Source organism: Danio rerio, chromosome 21 (genome assembly GCF_052040795.2).
Source record: "Danio rerio strain M-AB ecotype USA chromosome 21, GRCz13ab, whole genome shotgun sequence".
NCBI lineage: Eukaryota > Metazoa > Chordata > Actinopteri > Cypriniformes > Danionidae > Danio > Danio rerio.
In genome coordinates, this window is record NC_141041.1 from 45,486,366 (window position 1) to 45,506,676 (window position 20,311).

At 35.3% G+C, this 20,311-nt stretch overlaps 2 protein-coding genes across 10 annotated transcripts in view; one reads left to right on the forward strand and one right to left on the reverse strand.

Annotated features, from left to right (window-relative positions):
- pcyt1bb (phosphate cytidylyltransferase 1B, choline b) overlaps positions 1-20,311 on the reverse strand; it is a 658,357-nt gene that overhangs the window by 5,982 nt on the left and 632,064 nt on the right. For 3 of the 4 annotated variants that reach the window (XR_015519616.1, XM_087299869.1, NM_001037374.2), the window contains 5 exon segments: positions 9,151-9,340; positions 4,139-4,238; positions 3,589-3,705; positions 3,309-3,460; positions 64-142 (listed from right to left, as the gene is read on the reverse strand). Coding sequence is in view for 3 of the 4 variants with exons in the window: in XM_087299869.1 (XP_087155995.1) it covers positions 64-142; positions 3,309-3,460; positions 3,589-3,705; positions 4,139-4,238; positions 9,151-9,252 (550 nt within the window). In the remaining variant the exon portion in view is untranslated. 4 annotated transcript variants of the gene reach the window in all.
- On the forward strand, positions 87-14,082 carry LOC147838963 (uncharacterized). Of its 6 annotated transcripts, none has more exons than XM_087301968.1 (5): positions 87-238; positions 12,279-12,377; positions 12,841-12,942; positions 13,434-13,535; positions 13,985-14,082. In XM_087301968.1, exons 1-5 carry the CDS (start codon positions 188-190, stop codon positions 14,018-14,020), a joined length of 390 nt encoding a protein of 129 aa, XP_087158094.1. In that variant the 5' UTR covers positions 87-187; the 3' UTR covers positions 14,021-14,082. The 6 variants fall into 6 exon arrangements, with proteins under 6 accessions (XP_087158094.1, XP_087158096.1, XP_087158098.1 ...); XM_087301972.1 differs by lacking the exon at positions 87-238 and adding an exon at positions 3,324-3,490 and having other exon boundaries at positions 12,202-12,377; positions 12,825-12,942; XM_087301969.1 differs by lacking the exon at positions 87-238 and adding an exon at positions 3,324-3,490 and having other exon boundaries at positions 12,202-12,377.

Here is a 20,311-nt window from a genome sequence, read left to right on the forward strand (position 1 = left end):
TTGCTTTAATGAGTTCCTGGCCAGTTCTGTAAATGTGTAGTTTGGTTGCTGTGAAGTCTTTACCTGCTTCTTTGATATGTTTGTAGACGTCTTCTGATCCCGCAGAGGTGTATGGGATATCATCATGCGCCACAAAGTCAATCTGAGGACGATGGGAAAATAAAGACATTAGGTACAGTATGACACTATGAAAGAGGGATCTAAGGGTGCTTTCACACCTTCACTTTTGTTTCGGAACGTATCTCGTTTGCCCAGTTAGCGCGGTTCGATTGGCATATGTGAACAGGGCATTCACGATCTGTTCCGCGCCAAAGTAATCGCTCCGAGATCGCTTGAATGAGGTGGTCTCGGCTCGATTGAAACGAACCCTGGAGCGGTTCGATTGCAATGAGAAAGCGATCCGATCCGAGCGCGGTTATATCACAATGTTTTATGGATATGTAATAGGCATACGGCTATATTAAGAGAGAATTATGAGTAGGGCGGAAAGTTTCGCGAGTCTCCGGATGCCAGCAAATGAGTGATGATCTCCCGGTAATCTCGCGTCTCCCTCCCGGTCCTCAAATAGGCATCGTCGCGCACCCTTCTCACCCCTCCCCACCGCGTCTCTCCTCAGACACGTCACGCGTGCACGCGCACCCTGTCAATCACCACCAAACCACCACCTCTCCTGACAGCTGAGCGGGACACTGCAAAATAAACCCTGACACTCTGACCAATATGAGGAGAGTTTACTCACACGTGACTTGTTTCAGCTCTTTTGTTCCGATTAGAAACTTTGCAGTGTGAAAGCGAACCGCTCCAAGAGCAACAATGTAACAATTGTAATCTCTGTTTCGGAACAACTGAATCGATTCACAGGTGTGAAAGCACCCTAAAACTTTTATGTGAATGAACTGCAATGATTGATCATTTACTGTATACCTCTAGTTACATTTGATTTTTCGAGGATTTATTTTTCCATGAATATGGTATGAAGCTAATGCTGCTGTGTCCCAATTTGCACACTTTACATCCTAAATAGTATTTGAAAATAGAATTGGTATGTCCCAAACTGTAGTATGTTGAAAAGGGTATGCCAAAGGTTGCCGGATTGTGTGTTGGATGTGAACTTGATCAGAACTATAAACGTGCGGAAAAATGTAAACAAACTACAAACATAGCCATGGACATGCTAGAGACAAGTAGAGAGGCTTTGGTGAAGTTGCTTGAATGATTATTAAATAATATCCAGCCAACTACAAAATATTTAAATCCCATTTCTCCCCATGAAAGACTTACGAAACGCAGATTAACCTGCTACTGCATCTCCAATATGGTAGATATGAAGCAAATGTGGATGATGTCGAGATGATTGACAGGAGATGTAACTAAGCAACATAACAGTCTGTTAATAAGGAAGTAGTGTGTCCCAAAGTTTGCATATTCTTCTGTTTCACACTCAAAAGTGTGTACTTTTTCTTCATCAAAAAAGTACATACTTTTAGAGCATTGTATAAGTATGCGAACTGAAATGCGGCACTAAACATTTTACTTTTAATTTTATATCAATAGGTAAACTTAATATCAAATATTACTTGATATGACCTGGTTTCATTTATCACTTTTATGTCAAGCTTTATTGCAGCTCTGTTAAGAGTGTCAGATGGTTTAAGTTTAAAAGAATTTGTAATTCTGGTGATTTTAAAGTTCTATGCAATAAACATGAGAATTTGAGGCATGAATAGCACAAACACATGGATCCATCCTGTCTTGAATCAAGGGATTGGGCTGGTGGTGCAATGGTTTGGGGAATATTCTTGAGACACTGTTTATTGAAACACTACAGTCTACCTGAGTATTCTTTTGTTGACAGTCTCTATCACTTAATGACCATACCTTAATAATATACAGAGGTGTAAAATGTACTTAAGAATGTTACTCAGGTGAAAGTATGCTGTACAAATACTGAGTGAAAGTTTTTACTCAATTAATTGGAGAAATGTTTGTTTAAAAACATTCTCTCGAGTAAAAGTAAAAAAGTACCATTTTAAAACTGTACTTGAGTATTAAAAAGTAAAAGTAACAGCAATAATGAAAGGTATATCCTTGTTTGTGTCCAAAAATGAGTACTTTTTGACTGCAAATAAAAATGTAAAGGGGAAAAAGTACTGTTATTTCTTTATAAATGTAATTAATAAAAGTATTCGTTTTTAATTGTACTCAAGTACTCAAATAATCAAAAATGGATAGTTCACCCAAGATAAAAATTCTGTCATCATTCACCCACTCTACTTGTTTCAAACATTTATGGGTTACTTTCTTCTGTTGAAAACTAAGCGAAGTTTTTTATAAACAAACTTCAAGTGGATCATACCACAGCTGTCTTAAATCATCAATCATTAACCAGTGGTGGAACGAGTACTGAAAAATCATACTCAAGTAATAGTACCATTACTTGCTTAAAAATGTAGTGCAAGGAGAGTAAAAGTATCTGTTGTAAATATTACTCAAAGTATGAGTAAAAAGTAGCCCTTTCAAAAGTACTTAAAAGTAGTTGGTATTACGCTTTTAAAAGTTGATGCGTTTACATGTAATTTGTGGATGTGTGTAAACATAATATTCTGTAGTGTATCGAGTTATTGCCCAGCAGGCACACAACATCATAAGACATTAACATTAGGTTAGATTGTCTAGCCAGCATCTAAGGACAGCATTATTTGTTCAATAACAACATTAAATGTCGTTGAAATTTGGTTGACTTTAGGTTGTGTTGGAAAGTGACTAAAATCTAATGTCAAGCAAACATCCAACGTCATTTTGGCATCACATGCTCAAACTTCCATGATTTTCATGGAAAAACAAAATGCAACATCCCCATGATACCAGGGTACAACTTCATTCTGACCTCATGTTGAATGAGTGATTCATTTTCTTGTCAGCTTAGTCCCTTTATTAATCCGGGGTCGCCACAGCGGGATGAACCGCCAACTTATCCAGCTGTTTTTTAAGCAGCGGATGCCCTTCCAGCCGCAGCCCATCACACACATCAAACACAACATCCACACACACACTCATACACTATGGACAATTTAGCCTACCCAATTCACCTGTACCGCATGTCTTTGGACTGTGGGGGAAACCGGAGCACCCGGAGGAAACCCACGCGAACACAGGGAGAACATGCAAACTCCACACAGAAAAACCAACTGAGCCGAGGTTCGAACCAGCGACCTTCTTGCTGTGAGGCGACAGCGCTACCTACTGCACCGCTACATCGCCCAAAGTACAAAATGTCTTTGTAATAAAAGAAGTGAATATGGATTTACCCTGTGTTTTTTTAGGAATTCAGAAGTAAGAGTCCAGGGAGCGTCACGGACCACCTCGTCCACATAACGACAGTGTATGAGGGCTTCATATCGCTCATCCTCCGTCATGACCGTGTAGCCTTTATACTTGTGCGTCAGGGCATCGCTGCATACTAACAGAGATACACAAAAGGTACAGGGCAGTCATTACTAAGCGTTTGGGACGAGTGACGTAGATGTTTTTGTTTACCCTTTGCAAAACTGCACAGAAAGAGTCTGTACTGGTGTCAGTGTGACCTACCGCCAACAATCAGTTGTGTGTTTGGGAACAAATTCTTGGCCTGCATCAGAGCTCGTGCGTGACCCGAATGGAAGAGGTCAAATATTCCATCGGCGTACACTCGGACTGGCCGTTGAGCTGCACAAAAACAAACGACATGTACTTTCAATTTTGATTCAGCATTTTTCATTTATTCATTTTCTTTTCAGCTTAGTCCCTATATTTATCTGGGGTCACCACAGCGGAATGAACCGCCAAATTGTCCAGCATTTGTTTTACTCAGCGGATGCCCTTCCAGCTGCAACCCATCACTGGGAAACATTCATACAAACTCGTTCACCCTCATACATTATGGACAATTTAGCCTATTAACCTGCATGTCTTTGGACTGTGGGGGAAACCGGAGCGCCCGGAGGTAACCCACGTGAACGTGGGGAGAACATGCAAACTCCACACAGAAACGTCAACTGACCCAGCTGAGGCTAAAACCAGAGCCACCGCATCGCCTGATTCACCATTTAATGTCAAAATATTTCATCTTCACTTTGTCACACTTAATAGTTTCTCTCACCTGGAGTGCCACGCCGAGCCTGGGCTAAAGTCACTTTTTCTTGAGGGGTGTCTGAGGCGCTGCCCGATCGATTAGCAAAAATAGCTGGTTCCCTCAGAGCCTGTCAGAGAAATATTGACTCTTAGGATGAACAATGAGAAAATAATTGACATTAGGTCACATGAAGCACATTTACTGCATCATTTATTGAGCAGAACTGCAGAGATTCTGTCTTTTCTTGATTAAATTGGTTCATTCATTTATTTATTCATTCATTCATTTTCCTTAGTCTCTTATTTATCAAGCCAAGGGTCGCCATGGTGAAATTAACCGCCAACTATTTATTATATATTATATCTTCAGATGCAACCCAGTACTGGGAAGCACCCATACACTCTCACATATTTGCACTCACTCATACACTATGGCCAATTTTTGTTTACCCAATTCACCAGTACCGCATGTCTTAAGACTGGGGGAGAAACCAGAGCGAACACAGGGAGAACATGCAAATTCCACACTGGAATGCCAACTGGCCCAGCCAGGATTCGAACCAGCAACCTTCTTGCTGTGAGGTGACAGTACTAACCACTGAGCCATCGTGCCGCCATTAAAGGGTTCATCCCCCCAAAATGAAATGTATTCATCATTACATTAATCCAAACTTATATTTGTTCACCTTCTAGACCCAAGAGAATGAGCTCTATTTTGACGGTCCATGCGCAGAGCGCAAAACGCAGGGCGCAAACGCTTTCAGGGCGTGTCAGAATGTATTTTTGCTAATTTAAGGACGGGAAAATCCGCTTTGCGCCATGGCGCATGGTCTAAAAGGGTTGAGTTTATTTTCTTAATGCATTGTAGGTGTGTTTTGAGAATAAACCAATCAGAGTCTCATCTCCCATTACCTTTAAGAGCCAGCTGCGTCGTGCCATAAGCACATTCGCTATTAACACGACGTAAAGTAAGTTCACTTTCGCTTTTGCTCTCGTGGATAGGGAGACCTCAATTAGCCTAAAAATAATTAATTTCGTTTGTTAAGAGCAAAGATTTGTTTCAAAACTATTTCTAAATTCAGTTCTAATTTCCAGCAAACGAATAAATGAATAATAATAACAAAGTGTGGTCAAAATACTGAGTTATTTCCAAATACACATGCTGTGCCCCATTTGGTCTAAAACCTCACTGGTGGACAAATCTACGCTTGTTTTAATAAAACAAATATAAATATGGATATAATAAATAATGCTGCTAATAATAATAACATTATACAAAAGTAAATTGAATGAACTGAAAAAGCCTCCCGAGATGAAGAAAGTAAAGCAGTGGTTTTTAAATCTTCATGTAGGCTAGAAATTAACATGGTTTGTAATATTTTAATCATTTATATTTATATCCTATATATATCCTTATTTTATATATATATATATATATATATATATATATATATATATATATATATATATATATATATATATATATATATATATCCCTAATATATTATATCTTTTTCATATGTAAAGATATTTGCGTATTGCTCTGCATCTTGTGTGTAGTGTGTAAGACAGGCGCACTTTGCGCCAGACAATAGACCGACTTTGTTCTGGTCTTAATATCAGACTATTTACAGTTTCTCAAAATAGCAACGCGCCAAAACACGCCTGCTTTTTTAGACCAGAACGCCTATGGGCGCACATTTGAGCGCAAATGCATTTGCTATTTAAACAGTGTGGGACAACACCTCAAAATGACCCTTGCACCGAGCTAAAAGTAGCAAAATACTATTGCGCCGCACCGCTCCTTGCGCCACATTGCGCTGGGTGTATGATAGGGCCCAATATGTTCTAGATCAAAACTGTTCACTAAAAGTCTGATCACCCAAAAATCTGAATCTTCAAAACTTTCATTAAGAGTCAAACACATGGGTTCATATGAATTGAGATGTTTAAAAGATGCAAAAAATAGGCATGAAAAATGCATATGACCACTTTATGACCACCAAGAAATCACGATTCACCAAATCTTTCCTACTAAAATTTGATCTCTTTAAAATACAGAAATAGAGCAAATATAAGCAAAAATCTATGCAAAATGGATATTCTCTTGTCAGCCCTACATTATGCAGGTTATATAGTTATGTTCAATTTACTATACAATATTATTATTATACAATATCATTTTGGGCGAAGCAGTGGCGCAGTAGGTAGTGCTGTCGCCTCACAGCAAGAAGGTCGCTGGTTCGAGCCTCGGCTCAGTTGGCGTTTCTGTGTGGAGTTTGCATGTTCTCCCTGCGTTTCCTCCGGGTGCTCCGGTTTCCCCCACAGTCCAAAGATATGTGGTACAGGTGAATTGGGTAGGCTAAATTGTCCGTAGTGTATGAGTGTGTGTTTGTGGATGTTTCCCAGAGATGGGTTGCGTCTGGAAGGGCATCCTCTGCGTAAAAACTTGCTGGATAAATTGGCGGTTCGTTCTGCTGTGGCGACCCCGGATTAATAAAGAATGAATTATTAATAAAGAATGAACAATATCATTTTATTATACATTTGTAGATTAGAGTTGACCTTAATATAGTTCAAGTGTATATGCAGGCATTGTAAATTCAGTGAAATATAGGCAAATATTTATAACATTTTTTGTCATGGAATCTCTAGCATGCTTGCTTGACACAGTACGTGAGACCCAATTAGGGTTTTTTGTGTTTCATGGCATTTCTGAGCTTAATATTATTAATACAATCTCATATCAATCCACAATAGATAAAACACTAATTGTAAAGAGAAACAGTTATTAACCTTCAATAAACAGACACAGTATGAGTATTTAACAACTGGACCCCAATCACTTAAGCAATAAGCATTTTACACTTTTGTGACTTGATGCACTTTTTAGACGCTCCCTTAATAAAACTGTAAATTGAATGACTTAGATTACTTACAGTTATTTAGTGCATTCGTAAAAGAGCTTACTTTATATATATATAAAAGATATGCAAGGAAAAAGAACACCACAAAACAACGAAGAGAAAAAAAAAGAAGAAAAAAAGCTGATTACTTAATACAGATCCCACATAAAACAGATCAGAAAAGGGGCTAAAACATCATTTATTCCAGTTTCATAATATATTTATAACATACAAATATATTAAAATTTGCTTCCAGAAAAAAAGTTTTAATTAATTGGATTGGTGATAAATCTCCATCACATAAAGGTTGGCACAAGATCATTTTTTGAGTTGATTCCCCTGGATCTTACCCATGTTTTACACAAAAAAACCTAAATAAAAAAATAAAAAAGTTTAGACTCCATATTTGGATTATTTGGAACCTAGTCTTTGCCCTATCGTGCTAAAAAGAATATTATAACTGTATTATTATATGAAAAATAAATGATGTTTTAGCCCCTTTTCTGATCTGTTTAATGTGGGATCTGTATTAAGTAATCTGAGCTTTTTTTCTTACTTTTTTCTCTTCGTTGTTTTGTGGAGTTCTTTTTCCTTGCTTATCTTTTGAAAAGGTTTTGTTATGTCTGTATTGAAGAGATCCAATAAACATAATTATATATATATATATATATATATATATATATATTATATATATATATATATATATATATATATATATATATATATATATATATATATATATATGTATATATATATATATTTACGAATGCACTAAATAACTGTAATCTAAGTCATTCAATGGTGAATTTACAGTTTTATTAAGGGAGTGTCTAAAAAGTGCATCAAGTCACAAAAGTGTAAAATGCTTATTGCTTAAGTGATTGGGGTCCAGTTGTTAAATACTGTGTCTGTTTATTGAAGGTTAATAACTGTTTCTCTTTACAATTAGTGTTTTATGTATTGTGGATTGATATGAGATTGTATTAATAATTCATATCTGATTATAAATAGCATTATAATTATATTTACACGTAATATACCACCTATATAAATAATATATATATATATATATATATATATATATATATATATATATATATATATATATATATATATATATATATATATATATATACTCATCTTTATTTTATTTTGTTTATAAATAAATTTCTATTTGTTTATAACTTAATTTGTTTTGCTTACTTAATCAGTGAAGTTCTCTAAAAGTGGTATCTGATTAGGGGGAGTGAAATAATAGCCGAGAGGCTAAACTGTAAGAATCCGGTGCTCCACCCTATAGAGCTTAGGTCAGGACAAAGCCTATATATATAATACAAACCTACACCAATGACTTTTTTTAGGTGAAAACTTTTAGCATTTGCATTGAACTGCTCATATACACTTATTTTAGTACAGGAACTTTTTGTACAAAAAAAAAAATTACTTTTACCAGCTGAATGTCAAATGCAATGTTTTCTTAGTGATCTAATCCTCTCTGAAGTGTGATAAGTGGCGCTGCACATTAGCTCTTGGTAAATAGACAGGTGTTCGATACATGCGCCTCAGTGAGTGTGTATCTGCGCACACTCAATAATCTATGATGTTGTAATAATTGCCCTTTGAACCATCAGCTGTTCAGGAGGAAACCCCTCCGAGGGCCACTTTCGGACAGATAGAATCACACCACACCACTGCTTAACTGATCTCAATGCTGGAAATGAACTACAGGATATAAAATAATAATAATTGCGTGACTGCAATTGAGGAAGGGCAGGCATGTACCTGTACCGTGTACTCAGATAACCAACTACAGAGGTTGACATGAGAAATGCCAGTGATGGAAAGCCACATGCTGCTCTTTGGTTTCAAATTATTTCCATCTAAAGCTTTTGCCGTGCATAATGGGTGATTAAATAACTTTATATCATACTGACACAAATCATTAGGTTGATGCTTCTAGTATATTTTTTACATTTCCTAATATAACATGGGCACAGATATATCACTTCATTTTATTTACTTTTTCTCAGGAGTCAAGAATATTTTAGAGAAAGCAGAACTTAAAGCTGGAGTGAAAGACAAACACATCCTTACAGTTGCTGGAATCGCTGCCTAAACATGTGTTCAAACTGACCTTTATAGGTGGCCGCTTGCGTTGCTGTTGTTGCTGTGCTTGAACTCCTCCTCGAGCAGTACGACCATTACCACGAGATCCGTTTCGTCTCCGCTTCGCCATGATTTAAGTCTACTCTCCCAGGCTTTTGGCTTTGCACTGGTTGCACTCGACAGATGTGTGAGAAGCCTTTGATTTCTTTCCTGTAACTGATAACTGGCCAGTCTCAATGACCCTATAGTGACGAGGCAAAGGAGCAAAGGTTGTGTTTTGCGTGACTGAAATAGTTTTCAGACACATTCAAATGAGATTTTAATGACAATTTAATGGTTTTTAAGATTGTGTTCATTTGTGTCAGATTACCAGAGGGAGACTGGTGTAAAATATAATCTAAATGGATAGTTCACACAAAAATTATATATGCTTGTCGGCTTAGTCCCTTTATTAATCTGGGGTCGCCACAGTGGAATGAATTGCCAACTTATCCAGCAAGTTTTTACGCAGCGGATGCCCTTCCAGCCGCAACCCATCTCTGGGGGAAAAAAAAAAAACGGCCCGCGGGCCATCTGCGGCCCGCAATCAGTTTTGTGGTGGCCCGCGAGGCTTTTTATAAATAATAATAGAATCTGGCCCGCTATACAAAAATGAACGTAATTCAATAAATAACCACCGGGTGTCGCTATTACATGCATTCAATTAAGCAGTAGTTCTTGTTATGATCTATCTATCTATCTATCTATCTATCTATCTATCTATCTATCTATCTATCTATCTATCTATCTATCTATCTATCTATCTATCTATCTATCTATCTATCTATCTGTCTGTCTGTCTGTCTGTCTGTCTGTCTGTCTGTCTGTCTGTCTGTCTGTCTGTCTGTCTGTCTGTCTGTCTGTCTGTCTGTCTGTCTGTCTGTCTGTCTGTCTGTCTACACACAGTTGAAGTCTGAATTATTAGCCCCTCTTTGATTTATTTCTTCTTTTTTAAATATTTCCCAAATGATGTTTAACAGAGCAAGAACATTTTTACGGTATGTCTGATAATATTTTTTCTTTTGGAGAAAGACTTTTGTTTTATTTCGACTAGAATAAAAAGCGGTTTAAATTTTTTTATGAACCATTTTAAGGTCAAAATTATTAGCCCCTTAAGTCTTCAAAACAAACCATTGTTATAAAATAACTTGCCTAATTACCTTAACTTGACTAGTTAACTTTATTAACCTAGTTAAGCCTTTAAATGACACTTTAAGCTGTATAAAATTGTCTTAAAAATATCTAGTCAAATATTATTTACTGTCATCATGGCAAAGATAAAATAAATCAGTTATTAGATATGAGTTATTAAAACTATTATGTTTAGAAATGTGTGGAAAAAAATCTTCTCTCCGTTAAACAGAAATTGGCGACAAAATAAATGGGGGCTAATAATTTAGGGGGGCTAACAATTCTGACTTCAACTGTATATATATATATATATATATATATATATATATATATATATATATATATATATATATATATATATATGCGTGTCTGTGTGATGTATGTAAAATTTGGCCCGCAACAACGTTTGTTTTTTTGCATCCTAAAAGTTTGGACACCCCTGATATATATATATATATATATATATATATATATATATATATATATATATATATATATATATATATATATATATATATAAATATACATAATCCTATCCATATGCTAGCACCATCATAACCTTTAATAACCTACTACCTCACCTACATTATATATGTCAAAGTCATCATTTAATCAATTAATTTCAATCAGACCTGTCAGCTTTGTTCTTGAAGCCATGAAAGGTATGGAAGGCATGAGAGGACTTTGAGGATGACTGTCAAAAGACAGGGTGTGATGTTCATTATTGTCACTTGTGTTTATCGTGGCCAGTGTGTATATCAGATGGGATTATTTGCTCTGGATGTTTGATATCATTATTAATGAGATGGATTTGAATTCTGAGTTATCAAGTCTTTTCTTCATCATGCTAAATCCAGGTACGACAAAGATGAGAAGCGATGTACATATTTGGGATTTTTAAAATGTATTTATTTTATTGTTGTTTTTATATTATAACTTTATTTGTTAGGGAGCGTGGGATTTTACTTTATTGCCCTCATTGTGTGTAATGTTGTGTAGTAGTTATCTGCTAATTTAAAAAAATACACAATATTTCCGCCATCCAGATACAAGCACGATGACGTATGTAAAAAATAGCTCAGTCAGTACACACCTGTGTGGATCTTCAGACATTCCCAGACATTTCACAAAAAATGGTTTGTAATTAATGATTTTTAAATGTATTTTGGGTAGTTTTGAAGGGAAAAAAAACTTTCAGGTATTCTTTTAGAAAATGTATATATAGTTAGGCCCTAAATTATATGCCAGGGTAGTTTGGGCTTTACTGAAATGTCTGGAACCAAAGACGTGAATGCTTTTATGTCTTTGCTTTTGCTTTATCGTATAAATGCAGATGAGTCTGTTTAGGACAAGAGTTTATCTCAGCAGTTGTCTGTTTGGTTTTTCTTTATACATTTCAAAAATGCCAAGAATAGTTTTAAACAATTGTTCCGATTATTTTACCGTAGCTAAAACCGAAGCTAATGCTAACCATTAGCAATGATGCCGTTTCAGTGGACGCCATTTTCTTTTGTAAAAAATGCCTCCATTATATCAGAAACATTGCAACACTTTCAATTTAAGATTAAAACTTTAATTATTTGAAGAATAAATGATTTAAAGTTACACTGTACATTCAAGCGATGTTACTGGAATGCAGACAAACATGTTTGGTTCTTTTTCTTTCACCACTATTAATAGCCTGATTTTGTTTTCATGATCAGATAATTTTTTTGTTACTTTATTTTTAATAATAATAATAATAAATACACAACATTGGGGAGGGAGAGGGGTGGGGGTGGGGGTGACTTTGTTCCACATCCAATGCACACAACAGTTGTTAACATTGCAATAATCAATCCATTTCTTACAATATTTTAGAAATAAGTCTTTTTTAAGTCTCAAAATAAATGTCAATTCTTCCAAATAGCTTATTTCCTTTGCAATTTCTATCCAATCACTAATGGCGGGGTGTCATGCTTATGCATGTTTTATATGTTTCAGAAGTCAGTCCAGTGTGTTGAGAATGCTGAGGCTGAAGAGGTGATAGTGGTGTTTGACTCTGAATCATTTCCGTACCACTTTCATTTCCCCAGTCATCCAAAGGTATGTTGTTTATTGCAACCGAATGGTTTGCTATGAAAGAAAACAAACAAACAAAAAATGAATACATGAATTATGAGTACATGAAACTGACTTTTTTCACCACTATTAATAGCCTGTTTTTATTTTATGATCAGATAATTTTTTGTTACTTTATTTTTTTGAGAATTTTAAAAAATTTTACAACATAAGATTTGACATTCGAAAATATACAATTTTGCCGTATTGCACATGACATAATAAACAAAAACAATATAATAATAATAATAATAACAATAATAATAATAAAATAAAAATATATATTTTTTCTTTTTTTTTTTAATTAAGAAACAAAAAAATTATCTGATCATAAAAAAAAACAGGCTATTAATAGAGGTGAAAAAAATCAGTTTCATGTACTCATAATTCATGTATTCATTGTTTGTTTGTTTGTTTGTTTTGATTATCAAGGTTTTATATGTTTCAGAAGTCAGTCCAGTGTGTTGAGAATGCTGAGGCTGAAGAGGTGATAGTGGTGTTTGACTCTGAATCATTTTCGTACCACTTTCATTTCCCCAGTCATCCAAAGGTATGTTGTTTATTGCAACCGAATGGTTTGCTATGAAAGAAAACAAACAAACAAACAAACAATGAATACATGAATTATGAGTACATGAAACTTACTTTTTTTTCGCCACTATTAATAGCCTGTTTTTATTTTATGATCAGATAATTTTTTGTTACTTTATTTTTTTGAGAAATTTTAAAAATTTTACAACATAAGATTTGACATTCGAAAATATACAATTATGCCGTATTGCACATGACATAATAAACAAAAACAATATAATAATAATAATAATAATAATAATAATAACAATAACAATAATAATAATAATAAAATAAAAATATATATTTTTTCTTTTTTTTTTTTAATTAAGAAACAAAAAAATTATCTGATCATAAAAAAAAACTGGCTATTAATAGAGGTGAAAAAAATCTGTTTCATGTACTCATAATTCATGTATTTATTGTTTGTTTGTTTGTTTGTTTTGATAATGAAGGTTTTATATGTTTCAGAAGTCAGTCCAGTGTGTTGAGAGTGCTGAGGCTGAAGAGGTGATAGTGGTGTTTGACTCTGAATCATTTCCGTACCACTTTAATTCCACCGGTCATCCAAAGGTATGTTGTTTATTGCAACCGATTGGTTTGCTATGAAAGAAAACAATCAAACAAACAAACAATGAATACATGAATTATGAGTACATGAAACCAATTTTGCCGTATTGCACATGACATAATAAACAAAAACAATATAATAATAATAATAAAAATATTAATAATAATAATAATAATAATAAAATTAAAAAAATATTTTTTCTTTATTCAAAAAAATAAAGTAACAAAAAAATTATCTGATCATAAAATAAAAACAGGCTATTAATAGTGGTGAAAAAGTGGTGATAGTGGTGTTTGACTCTGAATCATTTCCATACCACTTTCATTCCACCGGTCATCCAAAGGTATGTTGTTTATTGCAACTGCTTGGTTTGCTATGAAAGTGGTCTGGCATAAGCTTAACTCAAATACCTTTTTTGGTATCTAAATGCAATTTTAATGATGTGTTTCAGGTTTCAGATCAGTGTGTGCAGAATCCAGATGTTTGATTTTTGAACATCTCACCACACTTCTCCACATTCTAAAATGAATAAAAACAAAATGTACAATGTTTTTTCCTCTGTGTTTACTTTCACTGTGTTGAATGAGGTCATGAGGTGGATCCACATGAAGTTAGGGTTTTAATAAGTCCTTCAAGAGTTTACACTTAGCTGATGATTTATCATAAGCTTGTTTGGCATGCTGTCCCGGGAGAGAGCCCTGAGCTCCCAGAGCGAGAGGGAAGATTGAGCTCAGGTAGATCTCAAAAAACTCCCCGGCTAAAGTGGCTAAGTTAAACTACTTGTATATGATGCATATCTTTGGATGGAGGAAGACGGAGAACCCAGGGGAAACCCACATGGACATGGAGAGAACATACAAACTCTGCATAGAAACATCCACTGGCCTGGCGAGGACTAGAGCTGGCAGTGTTGTTGCTGTGAGGCCAATAGTGCTTACTACTGGACCGCCATGCCACCTAATCTATGAGAAAAAAGGAGGAGAAGGGGAAGAAAGGGGGGTTTCTTTCAGACGAAGGTAAATGTGGAATGAAAACTGTGGGTTTTTATAGTGACTTAGGAATCATATGATTGTGGGATCATGATCAGCTAATGCAGGACCGGCTGTGGTCAATCATAAGCACGTGATCCTCTCAAATTAGTTTAAAAATAAACTTCACATCAAATAATATCCAAAGCTAGAGCACAAAAAACGTGTCAGAAATATCCCAAACAAGAACACAAGTTACTCGGGACACTAACAAGGGTTGTCATGTGGGATAATCAGGGTGTGTTAAGTTCAAAAGTCTCTGTGTGTACTGTAGATAATATAAAGTAACTCTCAAAAATCATAATGTCTAACGTATTCTTTGGAGACTAATATAAATATTAAAATAATCTAAAGTTTCCCTATCAGAGATTTAGTAGAAGGCACAGTACTTACCATATCTACAAGTATATTTAGTGAAAAGTCAGACTCAAGGGCAGGCCCGGATTAATAATTCAGAGGCCCCTGGGCACAATGTCTTGAAGGCCACTTATCTAGCGGCACCCCCTGTTGAATTAATATAATATTTGTTAAATAAAATTAATCTACAATGTATTGCCCACATTTTTAAAATAAATGAGATGCACTACATATTTCTAGTCTACAAAGATTTCACTTAATTTAAAGCATTTAAAGCACACTTTAAAAATACTAATAACTAGGGGAAATTGATGGAAAATATTAGGGAAATTAATGGATTTTAATAGTTCAAGTTCACTGAAGCAGTACTAAAATTCATATTTAAGGGTATTTTTAATGGATAACTTCTACAAACTTATGATGCACATGATCTGGATAACACCTCTCCAATCCAGTTCTAGGAATCTGAGTCCTCCATAATACACACATTTATTATTGATTCCCGCTTGTCTTCCTCGTGATGAAGAATAGTCAAAATCTAAGTGCGGACGGGACCCTGGGCCTGTGCCCATAATGCCCATTGGTTAATCCGGCCCTGCTCAAGGGTAAACTACACCCCGAATAAAATTTGGCTTGGGTGCCTATCGGTGAACAGAAATGAAGAAATTTGGCACTTCAGGATACTACAATTGAAACAAATAAACAGTGATCAGACATGAAAGATGTCTTGGGAAGATCTGGTAGGAAAGGTGGAATAAATTAAATTAAGGACGTCCTTTATAAAAATAAAAAAAAATCAAAGACAGGAGTAATTTTCCCAACAGAAGTGAAGATGTTAGTTATATCCAGACTATATATTGTACCTTCTGCTCTTTTAAAATGACTATAAAGGGTAGAGAAACACGTGTAAGGGCACTGTGACATCTTTGGACTTGTGGAAACTGTAAGATGTGTTGTTCAGTTGTGAAGCTTATAAAAAAGAGAAACGATTCAAATGAAAGAACAGCTGAAATCTGATGGATACAATACATCAGTTAAATTATTGTAAATTCATTAATAATGAATAAATTTTTATAATTCATTGTTAAATTCATGAGTTGCATCACATATACAAACATTCATTCATTTTCTTGTCGGCTTAGTCCCTTTATTAATCCAGGGTCGCCACAGAGGAATGAACCGCCAACTTATCCAGTAAGTTTTTACACAGCAGATGCCCTTCTAGGCGCAACCCATCTCTGGGAAACATCCACACACACATTCACAAACACACTCACACACTACGGACAATTTAGCCTACCCAATTCACCTGTACCGCATGTCTTTGGACTGGTGGGGGAAACCGGAGCACCCGGAGGAAACCCACACGAACGCAGGGAGAACATGCAAACTCCACCGAGAAACGCCAACTGACCCAGCGACCTTCTTGCTGTGAGGTAACAGCACTACCTACTGCGCCACTGCTTCGCCGCAATGAAATACAAGTCAAAGTAAATTTTGAAATCACTACTTTCTTTTTTTCTTTTTGCTTTTTATAGTCAAATTTATTTCTCATTTAAGATTGAATTTAAAAAAAAAAAATTTTTCCTTTCTGGCAACACTGAATGCTATGTTCTGACGCCCTGAACTGCAATGTGAAAAATAAATTCACATAATGAATCACATATAGTAGCACATTACTGAGGTTTTTATTATACATTTGCTCTATTTTTCTTTTATTAAAATTACAAATTAAAACTAAAATATAATTTTCCTTTTGCATTTTATTTTAAAAGTAAAACAGATGAAAAAAATAATTCAAACTAACCACTCAACAAGCATTTTTGTGTGTAATTCTAATAGATGTCTAAACATAGACGTATTAGCCAAAACAATGCTACATTTATAAAACAATATACTCTACCATAATGTAATATATTTTTATGTGCTATACAGATTAGTCATCGATCATTTATTTCAGTCTATTTGATGACTAATCTATTATTGGACTATTTTCACTGACGAAATTTGGTTTTGTTTTAGCCAGGATGTTTATTTCTAAATCGCTTGGTGGATATTACATTTGTCAGCCACTAGGAACCAGCAGCAGTAAATCTCATTCTTCTAATGTAAATCTTAATCATGACAAAACTTGTATATTTGTGAGAAAGATTTCTGTTTAAGTAAAAACTAGTGCAGTACTGTAACAGCAAAGGGATAGAATTATTAATACACTAATTACAGTAGTTACTGACAAAAAAAAAAAAAACTAAGAATCAATCACAAAGCCACAATTCAACCAGCAGAGGTCAGTAGAACTATCAAATTGAGATTGAGAGCCCTCTTTTCCCTGCTCTTAAAGGGACAGTTCACAAAAAAAAAAAAAAAAAAAAAAAATTATATTGTCATTCCCTTCCAGTTGTTCCAAACCTGTTTGAGTTACTTTCTTTCATTGAAAAACAGAAAAAGAAAGAGAAAAACATTTTGAAAAACATTCTTCAGAGAAAAACTGTTTGAAGAATGTTACAAACCAGTGGTTAATGAATTGCATAGTTCATTACTATAGTCCATAGCTTTGTTCCAGATTCAATGCACACAACAGTTGTTAACATTGCAATAATCAATCCATTTCTTCCAATATTTTAGAAATAAGTCTTTTTTAAGTCTCAAAATAAATTTCAATTCTCCCAAATAGCTTATTTCCTTCGCAATTTCTATCCAATCACTAATAGAGGGGTGTCATGCTTATACCGGTATCTGGTAGTACTCTTCTTGCTTGCCACATTTTATATATCTATAAGATAAACATCCTCCTTCACTACCAGCTTCTTCATAGTTTCCAAGATAATTTGTAATAAAGTGTTTTGGTATATGGTATCCTAAGATCTTTTTCATTTCCGAATAGCCTGTTTTTAGAGGTCTAATTATTTATAAAGATAATAATCAAATATGCTGTCAATTTTTTAATTCCTTTCTACTTAGGGCAACACCACTGCATGCTGCAAAACTTTCAGTTTTTTGAACTGGAAGCATGAGGTGAACGAACTAATCCTCACCACTTTTCCAGTTCAGGTATTTTCATCCATTAGTTTCATGTACTCATAATTCATTTATTCATTATTTGTTTGTTTTTTTGTTTTGATTATGAAGGTTTTATGTTTCAGTATTTTGGCTAAAAGAGAGCCCTCTTTTCCCTTCTCTTAAAGGGACAGTTCACCAAAAAATTATATTGTCGTCCCCTTCCAGTTGTTCCAAACCTGTCTGAGTTCTTTCATTAAAAAAACATTTTGAAGAATGTTACAAACCAGTGGTTAATGAATTCCATAGTCAAGAGTCCATTTTTATAGTCCACACCTCCCCCAACATGTATGTTAATAGTGACCAGTTACCAACATGCTTCAAAATATCTTCTTTTATGTTCAACAGAAGAAACTCAAACAGGTTTGAAACCACTTGATGGTGAGTAAATTCTTGTTTGTTTGTTAAGATTATATGTGGAAATGGAATCTGAAATGTAAATTGTGGACAGTACCTTGTACAGTGGTCAAACCATACCTGCCAACATTGAGATGTGAAAATAAGGGATATTTGATTTCTTTCCCAACTTTTCTTTCTTTCCTTTATGCACATTTAGGACAACAGTTTTGTGTTTAAAAGATAGCACTAAGATCGAAATCTTTAGATATTATTGTTATTATTATTATAGTTACATGTATGCCTATGTGTCTATTCAAACCCAGAGTGTTCACTTTCGCTCCATTTCAAATTACGTGTACAGAATCTGTAGACAGCATTTATTTATCACTATGGAGCGCGTCTGACGGTCACGCACTGCTACAGGAACTGACTGTTTTGAGGATTGTATAGGCACCTGTAATGGAAAGAAAGGATAGTGTTTTTCATGCCTAATAAAAATGAAAACGTAGAACAGACTCACATTTAAAAGCAAGGGTGTTTTAGTTTTTAGCTGTTGTTTGTTTTATATAACAATAATAATGCTAATTTAACCTAACAGTTAGGTTCATCCATAACTGACCCAAAATTCCAATAGTATCTGGATGCAGGGTTTATGATGCAGGCTGAGATTGCATCGCTCAGAGATGCAATGTCAGACTCAATGGAGCTGGTGATGTCACGCTGAGGGGAAGGGTTAGGGGTGGAGTTAGGTGAGCGCATTAAAAAGCAATGGATGCAGCTCAGATTGCATCTGCACCAAGTCTGCAGCCAGACTTCTGTTTAAAATTGGGTCGAAACATCCTAGGCAGCATTTTTTTTAAAGTGTACTCTGCATCCTCTTCCAGAAATTTCTCTCTTAAACCGTTTTATATCTCACTTTCCATAAAGTGTCTAAACCTGATCTTGACGCATGTTTATATTCTATAAACGCAACAATTTAATTCATATAGTGCTAGAGTGTTATTTAATATAATGAAGTGATTCTGTTTTCAAACACAGAATAAGAAAATGTCGAACTTTTAATCAGCAATAAGATTAATCCAATCATGTGGCCATTGTTGTTCTTGAACAAACAGGTCAACAGATATGTCTGGCAAAATAACTGTTGTGCTGATTGAATAAGGTGTTAGAGTAATAAATCACTTCACTCACCACTGCCACTCTATAAATATACTTTAGATCGTTTCGCTCGTCTGAAATGAACTTAGTCAGCACTTCAAGCACATACTCAATGGGCTTCCGCAGGTTACGGTCCACAAGCAAAAAATGGCACCGTTCTCAGCAGCACGTCCGAAGCGTTGGGCATTTAGTGGGAAGATTACCCCAATTACCTGCCAAAGAAAATCAGCAGCTAGATTTACCCTCATACAAAACCACATTGGCACCTCAAAGCACCACCAGTTTCAGGGAAGTGCGATGAAATCTAAACCAACAGAACAATATCCTGGTTCACTGCCAGGAAAAATCAGTGGCTGTCATTTCTTTGGATGAAATGGTTGCAATTCAAGTGTTCCAATGAAGCTGTGATTTCTTTGGTAGTGGTGTTTTAAAATACTTCAAGAGTTCACACTTAGCTGATGATTGATTATAAGCAAGTTTGGCATGCTGTCCCGGGAGAGAGCCCTGAGCCCAAAGGATCTTGAGCCCTGGGCTACCTCCCATTTGGAGGGCGGGAGGGGAGCATTGAGCTCAGGTAGATCTCGACAACTCCCCCTTGATAAAAACTGATGACAAAAAATTGAATGCTATGAAAAGATATGCTGCAGGGTGAGAGATTAACTGTAGTGCAAAACTTAGATTTATCAATTTACTTGTTGTGCATGTTTTTGGAATGTGGGAGGAAACCGGAGGACCCGGGAAAAACCCACGCAAGCACGGGAAGAACATGCAAACTACACACAGAAACGACCACCGGCCAGTTAAAGGACTAGAACCGGTGACGTTCTTGCTGTGAGGCG

Excerpts from the sequence above, each read along its gene's own strand:
- LOC147838963 (XM_087301968.1), top strand. The coding sequence starts at position 188 with ATGAAAGAGGGATCTAAGGGTGCTTTCACACCTTCACTTTTGTTTCGG. Across the intron at positions 12,378-12,840 it reads ATTTCCCCAGTCATCCAAAG|AAGTCAGTCCAGTGTGTTGA; the intron begins GTATGTTGTTTA and ends TATATGTTTCAG. Across the intron at positions 12,943-13,433 it reads ATTTCCCCAGTCATCCAAAG|AAGTCAGTCCAGTGTGTTGA; the intron begins GTATGTTGTTTA and ends TATATGTTTCAG.